At 41.9% G+C, this 22,187-nt stretch overlaps 2 protein-coding genes across 9 annotated transcripts in view; both read left to right on the forward strand.

The window, feature by feature from the left end:
• Nucleotides 1–22,187, forward strand: part of LOC108934193 (protocadherin alpha-C2-like) — a 163,281-nt gene that overhangs the window by 103,338 nt on the left and 37,756 nt on the right. The window contains exons 1-2 of one of the 8 annotated variants that reach the window (XM_029251187.1): nucleotides 7,876–8,239; nucleotides 8,328–10,600. The exons of 3 other annotated variants lie outside the window; for them this stretch is intronic. In XM_029251187.1, coding sequence (XP_029107020.1) covers nucleotides 8,185–8,239; nucleotides 8,328–10,600 — 2,328 coding nt within the window. In that variant the 5' untranslated portion in view covers nucleotides 7,876–8,184. Of the gene's footprint in view, nucleotides 1–7,875; nucleotides 10,601–13,298; nucleotides 15,841–18,439; nucleotides 20,565–22,187 lie in introns of those variants that run through there. 4 more of the 8 variants (XM_029251183.1, XM_029251184.1, XM_018751725.2 and 1 more) reach the window with 4 other exon arrangements.
• Nucleotides 452–4,513, forward strand: LOC114910424 (protocadherin alpha-2-like). The gene is made up of 2 exons (XM_029251197.1): nucleotides 452–2,991; nucleotides 4,271–4,513. Exons 1-2 carry the CDS (start codon nucleotides 619–621, stop codon nucleotides 4,424–4,426), a joined length of 2,529 nt encoding a protein of 842 aa, XP_029107030.1. The 5' UTR covers nucleotides 452–618; the 3' UTR covers nucleotides 4,427–4,513.

Consider the following 22,187-nt stretch of genomic DNA (forward strand, 5'->3'; position numbering starts at 1 on the left):
TGGATCAGAAAGTTTTTTAAAAGTGAATATTTAAGAATGTGAAGTTGATGAGACCAGTTATTGTATCAATTTTAAAAAGTGAATCTTTGTAATAGGATGATCAAGTAACTCATGTTTAATCATGCACATTCTGGCTGTCCAGTGAATCAAGGATACAGTCTATTTCACAAATAATGTATACTTTTCGATAATTCTGAAGCTTGCATTCCAAAAATTCAACCCTGGATTTTTTTCATAAAAATAATGTATTATTAAAACCGTCTTTGATCCCGTGGTGTAATTTCAGGAGTTTCCTTTTCAGTTTTATAGTGCTTCTGGTTTACTTGTTCAGCGTGGCGTAGGTCAGTCCTTCTCCTTTGTGAAATCACAGGATGTCGCTGTTGACCGCGGGTTTGTATTTTTATCCTTCTTCTCTGAGCCCCTCCTTCCATCGCATCTCTCTCACTGAAAACAGAATGTGCTTTGTTGGGATGAAACGCGCGCGGTCCATTTATGTTTTAGAAACCAACGTCCGCGAATTCATGTAGTGTGCGCTTGTTTTCTGTTAAACGGACTATATGTATCAGTATTCTGTAATGTTACGATCCACTAAAAGTATAAAATGGTCTGAGATGAGCGATGGGGAGCCCGGTGAGTGTTAGATATGCCGGACTGTTGTTTCTGGTATTGCTTTGTTTTAGACATTCATCGTACGGCCAGATTGTCTATTCCGTCTCAGAGGAGGTGAACAGAGGAACCGTGGTTGGAAATATAGCAAAGGATCTGAGTTTAACTGTTCAAGAACTGGAGGCGCGGATGTTTCAGATCGTATCCGGATCCAACAAGAAGTATTTTGAGGTAAATCTGAAAAGCGGAGTGCTGATTGTGAATGAGAGAATTGACCGAGAGGACTTGTGTATAAACGCCCTGAAATGTTCTGTATTTTTAGAAGCCATTGCTCATAATCCTTTAAATCTTTACCGCATTGAAGTAAATGTATTGGACGTAAACGACAACGCACCATCATTCCCAGTCAAGACATTTGTGTTAAACATAACGGAAGGCGCTGCTCTGGGAGACAGATTCCCTCTGCTCGTGGCGGACGATCCAGATGTTGGATCGTATTCGGTAAAAAACTACAAACTCAGTCCTAATGAACATTTTGTTCTGGATGTACACAGCGGCGGAGAACAAAGTGTTTCTGCGGAGTTAGTGTTGCAGAAAGGTTTAGACCGAGAGAAACAAGCTTTGATAAAACTCCTATTGACTGCAGTTGATGGAGGAAAACCTCCCAGATCTGGGACTTTACAGATTACAGTGAATGTGCTGGATGTGAACGATAACACTCCAGCTTTTTCCATGCCTCTGTACAAAGTTCGACTGAATGAGAATGTTCCGTACGACACACCGGTAATAATACTAAATGCAACGGATCCAGATGAAGATATGAACAGTCGGATAATCTACAGCATGGCTGAACACGGAACTGCGAATATTAATGACATCTTCACTATTGATTCTCACACCGGAAAGATTAGTGTAAAAGGAAATATAGACTATGAAAAAAATGCAGCATTTGAATTTCGAGTGCAAGCTAGGGATCAAGGAATTCCTTCTCGCAATACTCATTGTAAGGTACTTATCGAAGTAATTGACTTGAATGATAATAATCCTGAAATAACAGTGACATCACTATTAAACACTATAAGAGAAGATTCAGCAATCGGAACAGCAGTTGCTGTAATTGCAGTTTCTGACAAAGATTCGGAGAAAAACGGCATTGTTCGCTGTCATGTAGCAACTCCTTTCAAACTGCAGTCATCTTTAAAAAATTATTATTCCTTAGTGACTGACGGGCCGCTGGACAGAGAGAGCACATCTCAGTACAACGTCACTATTACAGCTACTGATGAGGGAAGCCCTCCTCTGTCCAGCACCAGCGTCATAACCGTTCATGTTTCTGATGTGAACGACAACGCGCCGCGCTTCCCAGAACCGGTCATTAATGTGTATTTGAAGGAGAACAGTCAGATAGGGACCGTTATATGTACTGTGTCTGCGACTGATCCAGACGAAAACGAAAACGCCCGTGTGTCATATACCTTGGTGGACAGCGGTTCCCTCAATGTGCCTTTTTCGACTTTAATTAACGTGAACTCTGCTAGCGGGGAAATACACAGCATGCGGTCTTTTGATTATGAGGAAATAAAAACCTTCCAGTTTCAAGTTCAGTCCACGGACTCTGGAGTTCCTCCACTGAGCAGCAACGTGACTGTGAACGTTTTTATCCTGGATGAGAATGACAACAGTCCTGGGGTTCTGCCGCCCTATTCTGACCAGGGCTCCGTTAATAGCGAGAACATTCCCTACTCTGCCGAAGCGGGATACTTTGTGGCCAAGATCAGGGCTGTAGACACCGACTCTGGATATAATGCTCTACTGTCTTATCACATCGCCGAGCCCAAGGGAAGCAACCTGTTCAGAATCGGAACGAGCAACGGGGAGATACGGACTAAGAGACGAATGAGTGACAATGACTTGAAAACTCACCCGCTGCTCATCCTGGTTTCTGATAACGGAGAACCTTCACTGTCAGCGACCGTGTCAATAGACGTTGTGGTTGTGGAAAGTAAGAGTGAAATGCAGACTCCGTTCAGACCAGTGCCGAGCAAAGAGGAGAGCTTTTCCGATTTAAACTTGTATTTGCTCATCGCCATCGTGTCGGTGTCGCTCATATTTTTACTGGGTCTCATCACTTTGGTGGCAGTAAAGTGCCACAGGACAGACGGCAGTTTGAGTCGGTACAGCGCTCCAGTCATCACCACACACCCTGACGGGAGCTGGTCTTACTCCAAGTCCACCCAGCAGTACGACGTGTGTTTTAGCTCAGACACGCTGAAGAGTGATGTGGTGGTTTTCCCGACGCCTTTCCCACCTGCAGAGGCGGAACTGATCAGTATTAATGGAGCTGATTCCTTAAAACGGAACCGAACGCTTCCCAAGAGCGAGAAGGTAAGATGGATTTGAGCTTTGTCATAACTCGGTTTCTGGTAATTCGTTCTGTTTCTACTAATTGTGCAGAAGGAAATAACGAACTACATTTCGGTCGAATCATGTCTGGAGATGTTTTAATTGTGTTTCATTGCAAATATTTATTTGATCGATTTTTCCATTGGAAGTAATTAAATGACATATGTGCCGGAATTGAAAATTCAAAGGTATTGTTATTGATTACGCACCCACTCATATGTTCGGACAACAAATGCAATGAACTTCAAATGACGATCAGAAAACTCAAAATGTAAACGAATAAGAATGGTCTAGTTAATCTTGTTCATTTTCGATAAAAGCTTTAATTTTATCGTACTGTTAAGATTACATGTGGGAACATGTTTTGGTTTTCAGCACCTAAACATACCTTCGTTCATGCTGCTGTTTATTTAATACCTGTTTCAACGGTCATGTGAAATACAGTTGTACAATTTAGTCTGAATAGTGTAGATACAGAGATGTTGAAGTATTTCAGTTTCAGGTTGAAGTTTAATGAAGTGTTCCCAATATAAAAAGGTGTATATCTATCACTACTTCTTACTTGTGCAAGGCATCAGGTGGTCCTGCGAAAAGTGGATCAGAAAGTTTTTTAAAAGTGAATATTTAAGAATGTGAAGTTGATGAGACCAGTTATTGTATCAATTTTAAAAAGTGAATCTTTGTAATAGGACATGTTTAATCATGCACATTCTGGCTGTCCAGTGAATCAAGGATACAGTCTATTTCACAAATAATGTATACTTTTGGATAATTCTGAAGCTTGCATTCCAAAAATTCAACCCTGGATTTTTTTCATAAAAATAATGTATTATAAAAACCGTCTTTGATACCTTGGTGTAATTTCAGGAGTTTCCTTTTCAGTTTTATAGTGCTTCTGGTTTACTTGTTCAGCGTGGCGTAGGTCAGTCCTTCTCCTTTGTGAAATCACAGGATGTCGCTGTTGACCGCGGGTTTGTATTTTTATCCTTCTTCTCTGAGCCCCTCCTTCCATCACATCTCTCTCACTGAAAACAGAATGTGCTTTGTTGGGATGAAACGCGCGCGGTCCATTTATGTTTTAGAAACCAACGTCCGCGAATTCATGCAGTGTGCGCTGGTTTTCTGTTAAACGGACTATATGTATCAGTATTCTGTAATGTTACGATCCACTAAAAGTATAATATGGTCTGAGATGAGCGATGGGGAGCCCGGTGAGTGTTAGATATGCCGGACTGTTGTTTCTGGTATTGCTTTGTTTTAGACATTCATCGTACGGCCAGATTGTCTATTCCGTCTCAGAGGAGGTGAACAGAGGAACCGTGGTTGGAAATATAGCAAAGGATCTGAGTTTAACTGTTCAAGAACTGGAGGCGCGGATGTTTCAGATCGTATCCGGATCCAACAAGAAGTATTTTGAGGTAAATCTGAAAAGCGGAGTGCTGATTGTGAATGAGAGAATTGACCGAGAGGACTTGTGTATAAACGCCCTGAAATGTTCTGTATTTTTAGAAGCAATTGCTCATAATCCTTTAAATCTTTACCGCATTGAAGTAAATGTATTGGACGTAAACGACAACGCACCATCATTCCCAGTCAAGACATTTGTATTAAATATAACGGAAGTGGCTGTTCTTGGAGACAGATTCCCTCTGCTTTTGGCGGACGATCCTGATGTTGGATCGAATTCAATAAAAAACTACAAACTGAGCACAAACGAACATTTCGCTCTGGATGTACACAGCGGCGGAGAACATGGTGTATCTGCAGAGTTAGTGTTGCAGAAAGGTTTAGACCGAGAGAAACAAGCTTCGATCAAACTCCTATTGACTGCAGTTGATGGAGGAAAACCTCCCAGATCTGGGACTTTACAGATTACAGTGAATGTGCTGGATGTGAACGATAACACTCCAGCTTTTTCCATGCCTCTGTACAAAGTTCGACTGAATGAGAATGTTCCGTACGGCACACCGGTAATAACACTAAATGCAACGGATCCAGATGAAGATATGAACAGTCGGATAATCTACAGCATGGTTGAACACGGAACTGCGAATATTAATGACATCTTCACTATTGATTCTCAAACCGGAAAGATTAGTGTAAAAGGAAATATAGACTACGAAAAAAATGCAGTGTTTGAATTTCGAGTGCAAGCTAGGGATCAAGGAATTCATCCTCGCAATACTCAGTGTAAGGTTCTTATCGAAGTAATTGACCTGAATGATAACAATCCTGAAATAACAGTGACATCACTATTAAACATTATAAGAGAGGACTCAGCAATCGGAACAGCAGTTGCTGTAATTGCAGTTTCTGACAAAGATTCGGGGGAAAACGGCATTGTTCGCAGTCACGTAACAACTCCTTTCAAACTGCAGTCATCCTTGAAAAATTATTATTCATTAGTGACTGACGGGCCGCTGGACAGAGAGAGCACATCTCAGTACAATGTCACTATTACAGCAACTGATGAGGGAACCCCTCCTCTGTCCAGCACCAGCGTCATAACCGTTCATGTTTCTGATGTGAACGACAACGCGCCGCGCTTCCCAGAACCGGTCATTAATGTGTATGTGAAGGAGAACAGTCAGATAGGGACCGTTATAAGTACTGTGTCTGCGACCGATCCAGACGAAAACGAAAACGCCCGTGTGTCATATACCTTGGTGGACAGCGGTTCCCTCAATGTGCCTTTTTCGACTTTAATTAACGTGAACTCTGCTAGCGGGGAAATACACAGCATGCGGTCTTTTGATTATGAGGAAATAAAAACCTTCCAGTTTCAAGTTCAGGCCACGGACTCTGGAGTTCCTCCACTGAGCAGCAACGTGACTGTGAACGTTTTTATCCTGGATGAGAATGACAACAGTCCTGGGATTCTGCCGCCCTATTCTGACCAGGGCTCCGTCAATAGCGAGAACATTCCCTACTCTGCCGAAGCGGGATACTTTGTGGCCAAGATCAGGGCTGTAGACGCCGACTCTGCATATAATGCTCTACTGTCTTATCACATCGCCGAGCCCAAGGGAAGCAACCTGTTCAGAATCGGAACGAGCAACGGGGAGATACGGACTAAGAGACGAATGAGTGACAATGACTTGAAAACTCACCCGCTGCTCATCCTGGTTTCTGATAACGGAGAACCTTCACTGTCAGCGACCGTGTCAATAGACGTTGTGGTTGTGGAAAGTAAGAGTGAAATGCAGACTCCGTTCAGACCAGTGCCGAGCAAAGAGGAGAGCTTTTCCGATTTAAACTTGTATTTGCTCATCGCCATCGTGTCGGTGTCGCTCATATTTTTACTGGGTCTCATCACTTTGGTGGCAGTAAAGTGCCACAGGACAGACGGCAGTTTGAGTCGGTACAGCGCTCCAGTCATCACCACACACCCTGACGGGAGCTGGTCTTACTCCAAGTCCACCCAGCAGTACGACGTGTGTTTTAGCTCAGACACGCTGAAGAGTGATGTGGTGGTTTTCCCGACGCCTTTCCCACCTGCAGAGGCGGAACTGATCAGTATTAATGGAGGTGATTCCTTAAAACGGAACCGAACGCTTCCCAAGAGCGAGAAGGTAAGATGGATTTGAGCTTTGTCATAACTCGGTTTCTGGTAATTCGTTCTGTTTCTACTGATTATGCAGAAGGAAATAACGAACTGCAATTTGGTAGAATCATGTCTGGAGATGAGTTAATTGTTTTTTTTTTGCAAATTTTTATTTAATCGATTTTTACATTGGAAGTCATTAAATGAGATATGTGCGGGAATTAAAAAATCAAAGGGATGGTTATTGGAATCGTGCCCACTGATACGTTCAGAAAACAAATGCAATGACCTGCAAAAGACGATCAGAAAACTCAAACTGTATACGAATAACAATGGTTTAATTATTTTTTCAAATTTTCAGTCCAAGTTCTAATTTAATCGTATTGTTAAGATTTCATTTAGGGATACGTTTTGGTTTTCAGCACCTGTATTTGCCTTTGAATGTTTCGTCCAGTTATTTTAATGAAGGCCTTTTCAACCATGATATGAAATAGTAGTTGAACAATTTAGGTTCATTCGTACAGATACTGAGGTATTGAAGTATATTAATTTCAGGTTCCAGTTTAATAAGGTGTTGCCAGCATAAAGTAGATGGCATATCTATCACTACTTCTTTCTTGTGCAAGGCATCAGATGCTCCTGTCTGTAATGCTTCAGAAAATCTTTTTTACATTTACGAGTATTTAAGAATCTGAAGTTGATGAGATAATTTACTGAAACAGTTTTAAAAGTGAAAATTTGTAAAGAGATGATCGTGTTACTCATGTATAAGTTTAAACATTATTGCTTTCAGTTGTAATAATGACCTTTTATTGCCTTTGGACCCAGCGGTCGCAGTCTGGAATTTCACCTCCATCTCTAGTACCCTTGACCAAGGTACTTACCCTAAAATTGGTCCAGTAAAATTATCAAGCAGTGGAAATGGGGAAATAACTGTATGTAGATTAACACTGTAAGTAGCTTTGAAGCAAAGCGTTAAGTTAATGTAAATATACACACACTTTCTGAACCGCTTGTCCCATACGGGGGCGCGGGGAACCGGAGCCTACCCGGCAGCGCAGGGCCGGAGGGGGAGGGGACACACCCAGGACGGGACACCAGTGCGTCGCAAGGCACCCGAAGCGGGACTCGAACCCCAGACCCACTAAAGAACAGGACTCGGTTCAACCCACTGCGCCACTGCGCCACCGCGCCACCACACCCCCACTAACGTAAATATATTTCATGGATAATCTATATGTTTGGAAAAACTATTCAAATTACATAGTAAAATACTACCCTGGATGCTTTTTAATAAATTTCATGTGTTATAGAAAGCTTCTTTGATCCTTGGTTTAGTTTCTGGGCTTTTAATTTCAATTGTGCAAAGCCTTTTATTTACTGACTACATGGTTCAGGTCGATCCTTCTCCTTTGCGAAATCACAGGGTGTCGCTGTTGACCGCGGGTTTGTATTTTTATCCTTCTTCTCTGAGCCCCTCCTTCCATCACATCTCTCTCACTGAAAACAGAATGTGCTTTGTTGGGATGAAACGCGCGCGGTCCATTTATGTTTTAGAAACCAACGTCCGCGAATTCATGTAGTGTGCGCTGGTTTTCTGTTAAACGGACTATATCTATCAGTATTCTGTAATGTTACGATCCACTAAAAGTATAATATGGTCTGAGATGAGCGATGGGGAGCCCGGTGAGTGTTAGATATGCCGGACTGTTGTTTCTGGTATTGCTTTGTTTTAGACATTCGTCTTACGGCCAGATTGTCTATTCCGTCTCAGAGGAGGTGAACAGCGGAACTGTGGTTGGAAATATAGCAAAGGATCTGAGTTTAACTGTTCAAGAACTGGAGGCACGGATGTTTCAGATCGTATCCGGATCCAACAAGAAGTATTTTGAGGTAAATCTGAAAAGCGGAATGCTGATTGTGAATGAGAGAATTGACCGAGAGGACTTGTGTATAAACGCCCTGAAATGTTCTGTATTTTTAGAAGCAATTGCTCATAATCCTTTAACTCTTTATCGCATTGAAGTAAATGTATTGGACGTAAATGACAACGCGCCATCATTTTCAGTCAAGACATTTGTATTAAATATAACGGAAGTGGCTGTTCTTGGAGACAGATTCCCTCTGCTTTTGGCGGACGATCCAGATGTAGGATCGAATTCAGTAAAAAACTACAAACTGAGCCCAAACGAACATTTCGCTCTGGATGTACACAGCGGCGGAGAACATGGTGTATCTGCAGAGTTAGTGTTGCAGAAAGGTTTAGACCGAGAGAAACAAGCTTCGATCAAACTCCTATTGACTGCAGTTGATGGAGGAAAACCTCCCAGATCTAGGACTTTACAGATTACAGTGAACGTGATTGATGTGAACGATAACACTCCAGCTTTTTCCATGCCTCTATACAAAGTTCGACTGAATGAGAATGTTCCGTACGGCACACCGGTAATAACACTAAATGCAACGGATCCAGATGAAGATATGAACAGTCGGATAATCTACAGCATGGTTGAACACGGAACTGCGAATATTAATGACATCTTCACTATTGATTCTCAAACCGGAAAGATTAGCGTAAAAGGAAATATAGACTACGAAAAAAATGCAGCGTTTGAATTTCGAGTACAAGCTAGGGATCAAGGTGTCCCTCCTCGCAATACTCAGTGTAAGGTTCTTGTCGAAGTAATTGACTTGAATGATAATAATCCTGAAATTTCAATTACATCACTATTAAACACTGTAAAAGAAGACTCAGCAATCGGAACAGCAGTTGCTGTAATTGCAGTTTCTGACAAAGATTCGGGGAAAAATGGCATTGTTCGCTGTCACGTAACAACTCCTTTCAAACTGCAGTCATCCTTGAAAAATTATTATTCATTAGTGACTGACGGGCCGCTGGACAGAGAGAGCACATCTCAATACAATGTCACTATTACAGCTATTGATGAGGGAACTCCTCCTCTGTCCAGCACCAGCGTCATAACCGTTCATGTTTCTGATGTGAACGACAACGCGCCGCGCTTCCCAGAACCGGTTATTAATGTGTATTTGAAGGAGAACAGTCAGATAGGGACCGTTATATGTACTGTGTCTGCGACCGATCCAGACGAAAACGAAAACGCCCGTGTGTCATATACCTTGGTGGACAGCGGTTCCCTCAATGTGCCTTTTTCGACTTTAATTAACGTGAACTCTGCTAGCGGGGAAATACACAGCATGCGGTCTTATAATTACGAGGAAATAAAAACCTTCCAGTTTCAAGTTCAGGCCACGGACTCTGGAGTTCCTCCACTGAGCAGCAACGTGACTGTGAACGTTTTTATCCTGGATGAGAATGACAACAGTCCTGGGGTTCTGCCGCCCTATTCTGACCAGGGCTCCGTCAATAGCGAGAACATTCCCTACTCTGCCGAAGCGGGATACTTTGTGGCCAAGATCAGGGCTGTAGACGCCGACTCTGGATATAATGCTCTACTGTCTTATCACATCGCCGAGCCCAAGGGAAGCAACCTGTTCAGAATCGGAACGAGCAACGGGGAGATACGGACTAAGAGACGAATGAGTGACAATGACTTGAAAACTCACCCGCTGCTCATCCTGGTTTCTGATAACGGAGAACCTTCACTGTCAGCGACCGTGTCAATAGACGTTGTGGTTGTGGAAAGTAAGAGTGAAATGCAGACTCCGTTCAGACCAGTGCCGAGCAAAGAGGAGAGCTTTTCCGATTTAAACTTGTATTTGCTCATCGCCATCGTGTCGGTGTCGCTCATATTTTTACTGGGTCTCATCACTTTGGTGGCAGTAAAGTGCCACAGGACAGACGGCAGTTTGAGTCGGTACAGCGCTCCAGTCATCACCACACACCCTGACGGGAGCTGGTCTTACTCCAAGTCCACCCAGCAGTACGACGTGTGTTTTAGCTCAGACACGCTGAAGAGTGATGTGGTGGTTTTCCCGACGCCTTTCCCACCTGCGGAGGCGGAACTGATCAGTATTAATGGAGCTGATTCCTTAAAACGGTTGCAAACACTTCCAAGTATGGAGAAGGTAAGTTATTTTACACCTCCAAAATTAATAAAACTTGCATTTAATATGAGTCAGATAAAAATATTTTGCTTAATTACAATACAATGAACAATTTTCTGTAGTTTAGTAAAAGTGATGTGTCGTCTTTTGAATTTAAAATCTTTAGCCCTGTTTTAGTACAAAAATTGATTGACAAATTATTCGATCCAAGATATCAGTTTCACGTTTTGCTTAGTGGTTTGTGATACTGTCAGACAACTATTTTATAAGACTTTGTCTGCTGATTCCATGCATTTCATGGAGTTTTTCAACCGGTTTCAGTGTTTCTGCATAAGTGTTATGAAATGTGACCCAATCGTTTTCTGAAGGAAAAAATAAACCCAGTGTAAGTGAAACAATAATACCCCAAAAATTTTACATATTCTGAGATTACGAGTATATGCGAATTTAAATTGTACGTTGTTTTAATATTTAGTAGAGAAAACAGTAAAAGTACAGATATTGGACAGTGGCGGATTTTCCTCGTTAGGCGTTGCGATGGTGACCTTAACACAGTTTAAATGCTCTGGTAAAGAATGTATGCAAGAAATCCCACAAAATATCAATGAATGAAATAATTTATATAAAGAAGAATAGGCCTGGATAATCCCAAACAACTGTTCCAGAAGTACTGTACTAACATTGTACAAACTATTTGTTAGTAGCACCGGAAACATTTTGTTTCGGTCATTAGTGCTTCAGAAGGTTCCACAAGTTAAAAAAACAGTGGTTCACGTAGTTTACCCAGCACAGACAGTGAATGTTCTTGGCTAATGTCTTTGTTATAGACGGAAAACAATAAAATTGTTTTTGTGTTCGTCTGTAGTCCCGTTATTATTATGAATTAGATGATAATTGAGAATTGATAAAATTTCAACAACATTTAATGTTGGAACACAGAAAACTCCAAATTGTTCACAAACTCTTTCTCAAGACTGTCAGTTTCCCTCTTGTTTCATCATGATTTATAGGAGTAGGGGTTAAGCACACACACACACACACACACACACACACACAGAGTGAAACCACTTGTCCCTAGCGGGTTGCGGTGAGCCAGAGCCTAACCCGGCAACACAGGGCGTAGGGCTGGAGGGGGAGGGGGCACACTCAGGACGGGAGGAGTTAAGCATCTATTTCAAATACCGTTAGTTTATGAGTTCATTAAAATTATGTCACTGCATTATTCAGTTCAGTAACATCTCTAAAATCAACTCCCAATGAAACTCCTTTTCAAAACCTTTAGTACGACACTTAACCGAGAAAAGCTGAAATGCAAGCGTTTGTCAGTTACGTCTGTTCTTGGCTTTGACTTGATACAATGTTGTTTTTTATGTCGATCAAAGACCGCAGTTTATTTTGCAGCGCAGATGCTGCGCTGCCTCTGTTTACCGGTTGAAGTTATTCCTTTGCATTTTCAACCCTAAACACCAATTGAATGTTTTCTGATCAGTTTTAATTTTCAGTACATATACACAGAAAAGGTAAGCACAGCTTTTAATTTTGGACCAGTTTTAATGTTTAGTATGTGGTAAGTGTTTTATGTGATTAATTGCTTTGTAACAAGATTCTCTGCGCACTGATTTACATTTACGTGTACTTTGCAGAGAAAATTTCAAAAGTGACGTAGGGTTCAGGAAACAAAAGTGTATTTCACAATAAGCGAAGAGCTATAGATACAAACACATGAATGGCCAAGCAGAGTAAGTTTGTCCGATATCACCGTTTTTGCCGGTGCACATTTCGTGAGTAGCTTCCTGTAGAATTGACCTTGATAGAACATACAAAGGTGATTGTAACAGATGGTATGATTTAAATCTCTGGAGCTTTTCACGGATTAGGAGAGAAATGGGTCCAGAAGAAATGTTATTTATGAATCTTTGATTATTTACTTTGGGTGCATGGACATTCGTACACATTCCTTGTGTGAACTGAATTAATTGATGATTATGCTCATGCTGCTGCTGATGATGATGCTAATGACGATGATTGCAACAATAATGTACTGTATTCTGAAATCATTGATGCTAAATTTTACGTTGAATTCCTACTTCTAGAAAAATGTGATCATCTGAAGTGTGCTTCATACAAATGGTTGTCCACGGACCACCTGTGGTCCACAAACTAACAGTCAGAATATCTGAGCAAAGTAACCTTTAAATCACTCAGTTACTTTAGTCAGTTATGGATTTACACTTTTTGAATTATTACATCTGAAAATGTTACAACTGTTTCTTTACATAAAAACCTTGCTTACCATGATTGTCATAGCATAGACATCTTATCGTCAACCACCTTACGCGTCATGCCTTTGCAGTTATTTCAAAAAAAGTCAATTTTTTATGTAAAATAGTAGTATTTTACATCAATATTATTTAGCAAAACAAATGTGGTCACTTTAACTCGGAATTTGGGCTAGAAAGTGGCTTTAGGCCAAAGGTGGTCCAGTGCGTCTTGATTTTGGCAAAGTCGTGCTCGGAAAGACATAGTTTGAGAACCACTGGTTTTTTAAAACACAACCGAATATTCTGTTAGTCCTTTTCATAGCAAAACCCCTATGTTTTCCGGTACGTCAGTGTCGAACCCAGTCAATGTTGAGTCCTTCTCCTTTATGAAATCACAGGGTGTCGCTGTTGACCACGAGTTTTATTTTTTATACACCTCTGCGCCCCTCCTTCAGTCTCTTAGAAAAGAGAACATGCTTTGTCTGGACAAACCACCGTCTAGTTACGTGATACTTGTTTCTCTCCTATGCTCGCTTTGCCTCAGTTACGGAAGACTTAATGCCTGAGGATTGCATTACAAATATTTCAATTGTATTACAAAGATTCGGATCTTATAGTGTTACCATGCAGCGATTCCTTCTTGCGGAATTTTTCTGGATTCGTTTCCTGGCCCTTCATTGTTTCTTGGATTCATCCTCTGCTCAGATTGTTTATTCTGTCTCAGAGGAGGTGGACAAGGGAACCGTGATTGGAAATATAGCGAAGGACCTGAGCCTTAATATTCAGGAATTGGAAGCGCGGATGTTTCAGATTGTGACGAAAAAAAACAAGTATTTTGAGGTAAATACAAAAACTGGTGTTATTGTTGTTGCTGAGAGAATAGACAGGGAACATCTCTGCATGAACAGTCAGAAATGTTCTCTCCACCTAGAAGCCATCACTCACAATCCTTTGAATATGTACAGAGTGGAAGTTAATGTGCTTGATGTAAACGACAATGCGCCTTCTTTTCCCGTTACAACGCAAGTTTTAAATATAACCGAACATGCTTTTCCAGGAGAACGATATCCTTTACCAAAAGCATACGACCCGGACATAGGTAGTAATTCAGTGAAGAATTACAAGCTGAGTCCAAATGAACACTTTTCAGTGGAAGTACAGAGCGGTGGAGAGCAGAGTGTGTCTGCTGAGTTAGTGCTACAGAAACCTTTAGACAGAGAGAAACAACCCGTGATCAAACTCTTGCTGACAGCGGTTGATGGTGGAAAACCTCAGCGATCCGGGACTTTACAGGTCATTGTCAATGTGATAGATGTCAACGATAACACTCCGATATTTAGCACATCGCTGTTTAAAGTTCAGTTGCATGAAAATGTTCCACTTCAGACGTCAGTAATTAAAGTGAACGCAACCGATTTAGATGCCGGTGTAAATGGGGAAATTATTTATTCATTAATAAGTCACGGGTCTGACAAAGCACTGGATATATTCATTATAAATCCTTTAACTGGTGAAATCACTGTAAACGGTAATGTTGATTTTGAAGATAGCAGTGCTTTTGAACTTCACGTTGAGGCCAAGGACAGAGGACCGACCCCTCGAGCAACACATTGTAAAATATTAATTGAAATTATTGACGAAAACGATAATGCTCCCGAAATATCAGTAACATCGCTAGTGAGCACGTTAAGAGAAGATGCTAAAATTGGAACAGCTGTGGCTCTTATTACAGTTACTGACAAAGATGCCGGGAAAAATAGCATATTGCATTGCTATATAACACACTCGTTGCCTTTTAAACTGCAGTTATCATATAAAAATTACTATTCATTAGTGGTTGACGGTCCACTGGACAGAGAGAGTGCATCTCAATACAATGTCACTATTACAGCTATTGATGAGGGAACCCCTCCTCTGTCCAGCACCAGCGTCATAACTGTTCATGTTTCTGATGTGAACGACAACGCGCCGCGCTTCCCAGAACCGATCATTAATGTGTATGTGAAGGAGAACAGTCAGATAGGGACCGTTATAAGTACTGTGTCTGCGACTGATCCAGACGAAAACGAAAACGCCCGTGTGTCATATACCTTGGTGGACAGCGGTTCCCTCAATGTGCCTTTTTCGACTTTAATTAACGTGAACTCTGCTAGCGGGGAAATACACAGCATGCGGTCTTATAATTACGAGGAAATAAAAACCTTCCAGTTTCAAGTTCAGGCCACGGACTCTGGAGTTCCTCCACTGAGCAGCAACGTGACTGTGAACGTTTTTATCCTGGATGAGAATGACAACAGTCCTGGGGTTCTGCCGCCCTATTCTGACCAGGGCTCCGTTAATAGCGAGAACATTCCCTACTCTGCCGAAGCGGGATACTTTGTGGCCAAGATCAGGGCTGTAGACGCCGACTCTGGATATAATGCTCTACTGTCTTATCACATCGCCGAGCCCAAGGGAAGCAACCTGTTCAGAATCGGAACGAGCAACGGGGAGATACGGACTAAGAGACGAATGAGTGACAATGACTTGAAAACTCACCCGCTGCTCATCCTGGTTTCTGATAACGGAGAACCTTCACTGTCAGCGACCGTGTCAATAGACGTTGTGGTTGTGGAAAGTAAGGGTGAAATGCAGACTCCGTTCAGACCAGTGCCGAGCAAAGAGGAGAGCTTTTCCGATTTAAACTTGTATTTGCTCATCGCCATCGTGTCGGTGTCGCTCATATTTTTACTGGGTCTCATCACTTTGGTGGCAGTAAAGTGCCACAGGACAGACGGCAGTTTGAGTCGGTACAGCGCTCCAGTCATCACCACACACCCTGACGGGAGCTGGTCTTACTCCAAGTCCACCCAGCAGTACGACGTGTGTTTTAGCTCAGACACGCTGAAGAGTGATGTGGTGGTTTTCCCGACGCCTTTCCCACCTGCGGAGGCGGAACTGATCAGTATTAATGGAGGTGATTCCTTAAAACGAAACCAAACGCTTCCCAACTCTGACAAGGTAAGATATATTCTTACTTCCATGACAGCCGCTTTTGCTGTTTTTTAGCGAGAGTCAAAATTCTGGCTACATTTTCAGAAAAACTTCTGTTATCGTCCTTTCTAGGCTGTTTTCTGTACCTTCCTCGGTGATTCCGGAATAGGCTCCAGACCTTTACAACCGTGATCAGCACCTTTTTTTGTATAAAAAATTTCCCTCTTTTTGCTTTTATACATGTGTAATTACAAACGTGAATTCCATCACCGAAGGCGATTTCACAGCGCTTTCTTAAGAATGTTCCTTGGTTTGCTTCCACTTCTGTATATTATATTCGTGGCGCCACCTATAAGAGTAACCTGTTGAAATGATTTTGGTGTTTTCTGACACGAAGCAGAACTATGTGGTTTGTCGTATTAGCAATTTAAATTGGTCAGTGTAAACAGACAATTGTGAATTATCGCGTCGAGTCTGGGGTTCGATCCCTGCTTGGAGTGGCCCTCGACGGATTGAGCCCTGTCCTGGCTTTGTCCCTTGTGCCCTGTGTTGCCGGGTTAGGCTCCGGCTCGCCGCGACCCCGTTCGGGACAAGCGGCTGTAGGCGTTGGTTGGTATTTCTCTTTTCATCAAATTGTAAATTTAAATAATTATGTCTATGCTAGAAATTAATTCGGAACGAATATCTGGATGAAAATTAATAATTGTAAATACCCGTTGCAGGACTGTGTTTGTGTTAGACTTTTCTGTAACGATTTTTCATTGGCAAGTTTGGAATATGCTTTACACAATAATTTTAAATTTTTAAAAAAATAAATATACGCACACACATTGGCTGAAGCCGCGTGTCCCGAGCGGGGTCGCGGCGAGCCGGAGCCTAACTCGTCAGCACAGGGCGTAAGGCTGGAGGGGGAGGGGACACACCCAGGACGGGACGCTAGTCTGTCACAAGGCACCCCAAGCGGGACTCGCACCCTAGACCTACCAGAGAGTAGAACCCGGCCAAGCCCGCTGCTCCACCGCGCCCCCATTTAATACTTATTTGTTAAAAAATATATTTATTTAATTTGTTGGAAAATGACGTTTAATAATATAAATTGTTGCTGGATTAAGTGTAGCAATGTTATTCTTTCTGTGGAAAAGCGTGGATTGCTGCAGCTCCAATGTCCTCCACAAGGTTATGTGTGGTACACTGCCAATTTGTGGACATCGCTTTCTTAGCGCAATAAGTGAGTCCTGTGAAAGTAAGTGGATCATGACTGGACTGTTTTCTGACCCACTGTCTGGTGAAATGGCAGCAGGGGCCAAATCTTACATGTAGAGTATTTAAACTGCCCCTAGAAAGTGGTGTTCCTTCAGTCACTCTTTTAATGTCAGTAAATTCCAATTTTAACGTTTGTTGAAAATCCGCTTTGGACGTTGTTGGGCTGAGTATTTATGATTTGATTTCTTTTGCTACATACCGGTCTTAGTAAGAATTTTTTTAACTAATATTTTACCTTGCTCAATCTCACACGTTAATGATGTAAAAAACATTGCTCATTGCTTTGGTTATGTAATGCACAGAAACATTACTTTGGTTAATGTAATGCACAAATAGTATTTTGTTTGAGATGTACGTCACTTCGGAGAAAAGCGTCTGCTAAAGGAGTAAATGTACATGTTATGTGGGAACAACTTCTAGCGCAGTGGTTAGAGCCGCTATTTTCCAAAGCTCGCGGGTTCAAGCCTCATCTCCAGCTTTAGAATCCTTGAGGAAGCCAGTTACCCTTAATTGCTCCAGTAAAATTACTCAGCAGTATAAATAGGTAAATAATTGTAAGTATTTGAACATAGTAAGTTGCTTTGGAGAAAAGCGTCATGTAAAGGACTATATGTAAATTTCACAGAGACAGTAATCTCTATGGGTACACGTTGTGACATGTAATATAAAATTATCTCAATTTTTAGAAGAGAAGGTGCAAATGAAAGGGTCAGTGTATAGTTTTTTTTTATTTAACGAAGCACTCCATCTATATGAGAAGTATTGCACACCGCCGAATACCTGGTCTTACACTGTTATTATTATACTGCGTTTTAATTTATTTTATTTTATTTTATTTTTTTTTGCAACTGCATGCTAATGTATAAATCACTTTTTAAAACACACGATGTCGCTGTTGTCCGTGACTTCAAATACTGCTTTCTGGGCTCCTCCTTCAAACGCATCTGAAGAATCACAGTAGCTGTTGAGACGAAATGCTACCCTGTTTGAAAATGTCCTGTAGTTGTACTCGGGCCTCATTTTACAGTAATATCTGAAAGGATATATTGGCTTCTGTTCGGTGCTATTTATGCTACCGTTCCTGAAAAGCATTACATGTACTGGAAACAACAATGGGATGCTTCTTTCACGTGGGATCGGTCTGGACAGCCTCTCTAATGCTTCTTTGTTTCATGGATGTGTCTTACGGGCAGATTGTCTATTCTGTCTCAGAGGAGGTGGACAAGGGAACCGTGGTTGGAAACATAGCAAAGGATCTGAGTCTTAATATTCAGGAACTAGAACTACGGATGTTTCAAATCGTGTCTGGGACCAGCAAGAAGTATTTCGAGGTAAATGTAAAAGATGGTATATTATATGTGAATGAAAGAATAGACCGGGAGGAACTGTGCCCTAACACTCCGAAATGTAGGATGCATTTAGAAGCCGTTGCTCATAATCCTTTAAATCTTTATCGTGTTGAAGTAAATGTTTTAGATTTAAATGACAATGCACCTTATTTCCCAGTAGATCTGCATATAGTGAATATTACTGAAAACGCAGTCGGCGGTGATCGCTTTTTGCTGCCATTAGCTTATGACGCGGATGTGGGCAGCAACTCAGTGAAGAACTACAAGCTGAGCTCGAATGAATACTTCTCTCTGGATGTACAGAGCGGTGGAGAGCAGAGTGTATCTGCTGAATTAGTTCTGCAGAAACCTTTAGACCGCGAGAAACAACCTGTGATCAAGTTGCTACTGACTGCGGTTGATGGGGGAAAACCTCCCCGATCCGGGACCTTAGAAATTATTGTAAATGTCCTAGATATTAATGACAACAGTCCAATATTTAGTAAACCTCTGTTCAAAATCACCGTCTCAGAGAATACTCCAGTCGGAGCTGAAATAATAAGGCTTAATGCTACCGATGCAGACGATGGTATTAATAGTGAAATAGTATATTCTCTTATTGAACACGGCAATTTGGGAGCCGAATTTTTCGCTATACACTCGGAGACTGGGACAATTACTGTGAAGGGAAATATTGATTACGAGGAACACTCTGTATTTGAGTTACGAATCCAAGCAAAAGACAAAGGCCATTCTCCAAAGAGCACCCATTGTAAAGTTTTAATTGAAGTTATTGATGAAAACGACAATGTACCGGAAATATCAGTAACTTCCTTATTAAACTCGGTGAGAGAAGATGCCAAAACTGGAACGGGGGTTGCTCTGATTATGGTCTCTGACAAAGATGTGGGTAAAAATGGAGTTGTAAATTGTCGCAGTAACCAATATTTGCCATTTAAACTGAAGTCTTCTTACAAGAACTACTACTCCTTAGTAGTTGACGGTCCACTGGACAGAGAGAGCTCATCTCAGTACAACGTCACTATTACAGCTACTGATGAGGGAACTCCTCCTCTGTCCAGCACCAGCGTCATAACCGTTCATGTTTCTGATGTGAACGACAACGCGCCGCGATTCCCAGAACCGGTCATTAATGTGTATGTGAAGGAGAACAGTCAGATAGGGACCGTTATATGTACTGTGTCTGCGACTGATCCAGACGAAAACGAAAACGCCCGTGTGTCATATACCTTGGTGGACAGCGGTTCCCTCAATGTGCCTTTTTCGACTTTAATTAACGTGAACTCTGCTAGCGGGGAAATACACAGCATGCGGTCTTTTGATTATGAGGAAATAAAAACCTTCCAGTTTCAAGTTCAGGCCACGGACTCTGGAGTTCCTCCACTGAGCAGCAACGTGACTGTGAACGTTTTTATCCTGGATGAGAATGACAACAGTCCTGGGATTCTGCCGCCCTATTCTGACCAGGGCTCCGTCAATAGCGAGAACATTCCCTACTCTGCCGAAGCGGGATACTTTGTGGCCAAGATCAGGGCTGTAGACGCCGACTCTGGATATAATGCTCTACTGTCTTATCACATCGCCGAGCCCAAGGGAAGCAACCTGTTCAGAATCGGAACGAGCAACGGGGAGATACGGACTAAGAGACGAATGAGTGACAATGACTTGAAAAGTCACCCGCTGCTCATCCTGGTTTCTGATAACGGAGAACCTTCACTGTCAGCGACCGTGTCAATAGACGTTGTGGTTGTGGAAAGTAAGAGTGAAATGCAGACTCCGTTCAGACCAGTGCCGAGCAAAGAGGAGAGCTTTTCCGATTTAAACTTGTATTTGCTCATCGCCATCGTGTCGGTGTCGCTCATATTTTTACTGGGTCTCATCACTTTGGTGGCAGTAAAGTGCCACAGGACAGACGGCAGTTTGAGTCGGTACAGCGCTCCAGTCATCACCACACACCCTGACGGGAGCTGGTCTTACTCCAAGTCCACCCAGCAGTACGACGTGTGTTTTAGCTCAGACACGCTGAAGAGTGATGTGGTGGTTTTCCCAACGCCTTTCCCACCTGCGGAGGCGGAACTGATCAGTATTAATGGAGCTGATTCTTTAAAACGGAACCACACGCTTCCCAATGGTGAGAAGGTAAGATGTATTCTAACTTTAATGGTGAGCTACTGCCTTCCCATCATGGACTGCCGCTCAAGTTTTTCTGCGTCTTATGGTGTTTGTTGTTTATGAAGATTTGGTTCAGTTTTAAGTACTTATCGCTTTGTATTTATATATTAACAATCTGGGTGGGGGACATTTTCTCCTGGCTGTTGGTAAAAGCTTTGTAAAATGTGTCTGAGCAGTTGGGTAGTGGTTACTTGTCACCACAGGTTTGAATTCTGCTTTCTTCTGTTATGTGATAGAGCAACGCACCTTTTTCACATCGGCACAAGAAAAGTTATCCACTCGTCTAAGGTGCAGCACAGCAAAAAGCGAAAATTTGTGTTCCACTAATGTATGGATGAGGGCCTTGTAAGTAGTGTGTCTAGCAGTATAAGTCACCTTGGTGAATATAAGGTGTGTTGGCTGATAACACAAAGAGCTCGCTGGAAGTCGCTTTGGAGAGCAACGTATGCTAAATACATGTTAATGGATAAATCGTTATCATAAATAGCATAGCATTGTTAAGTCGCTGTAGAAAAAAGCGTCAGTCACAGATACACTGTGAGTAGTAAGCTTTTCTGACGTGCCAAGTTTTAATCACGTTGGAATCCTCTCTCGAGTGCGGTCGTGACGAAATGGTACAGTGTATTATGAGGTGTTTTAAAAAGTTTGATGGCATGTATTGTTTACTTTTATCTAAAAATTCTACGAAAGACTAGAAAATGTCCAATTTATACTTACGTATTTTTCAGTTGGATTTCTACCCAAACGTAGAGATGACATGGTTGAACAAAATCAAGTTTTAGAAAAAAAAACACTTCGGTACTAAATTTAGCAAAATAATATTTTTCACATTCATCTAAATTTGTTGGATCTATTTGTTTTTAGGAGGGCGCGGTGGCGCAGTAGGTTGGCACAGGTCCTGCTCTCCAGTGGGTCTGGGGTTCGAGTCCCACTTGTAGTGCCTTGCGAGTCCTGGGTGTGTCCCCTCCGTCCTTACACCCTGTGTTGCCGGGTTAGGCTCCGGCTCGCCACGACCACGTTCGGGGCAAGCGGCTTCAGCTAATGTGTGTGTGTTGTATGGATAAAGGCTTAGAATAATTCAAATGAATATCATAAATATTTACTCAGTGCCAGAGTATATATAGTTTAGTATATGCTGGGGCGTTTCTAAAACCTGCATTAAAACTATTAATTCGAGTGCGCATTTTACACCGGTTGCTTCACTGCTCTGTATTTTTTAATTTAAAAAAACTACATTTTCGTACACTGAGCACTGAGTGGAGTACATTAGAAATGCAAAATTATAGTTAACGGGTAAAAATTTCTAAGTTATAGGCTCATCTGTGACATTTCCACCTGCAGACCGAGAACTGATCAGTACAGGCGGAGCTAATGATTTTAAAAGGAACCAAACACTTCTTAGTTGAAAAAGTTGGAAGAAATAATAAAATGGATTTTTTATGCCTTCGAGTATTTTCCTGCGATAAAATACTCAGTATAACCTCACTGCAGATTTTATTTTATGTATTGTTCTTACCTTACGTCCTGTGCTGCCGGGTAGGCTCTGGTTCCCCGCGACCCCCTATGGGACAAGCGGTTCTGAAAATGTGT

The sequence above is a fragment of the Scleropages formosus genome, chromosome 4 (genome assembly GCF_900964775.1).
Source record: "Scleropages formosus chromosome 4, fSclFor1.1, whole genome shotgun sequence".
In the NCBI taxonomy this organism is placed as follows: domain Eukaryota; kingdom Metazoa; phylum Chordata; class Actinopteri; order Osteoglossiformes; family Osteoglossidae; genus Scleropages; species Scleropages formosus.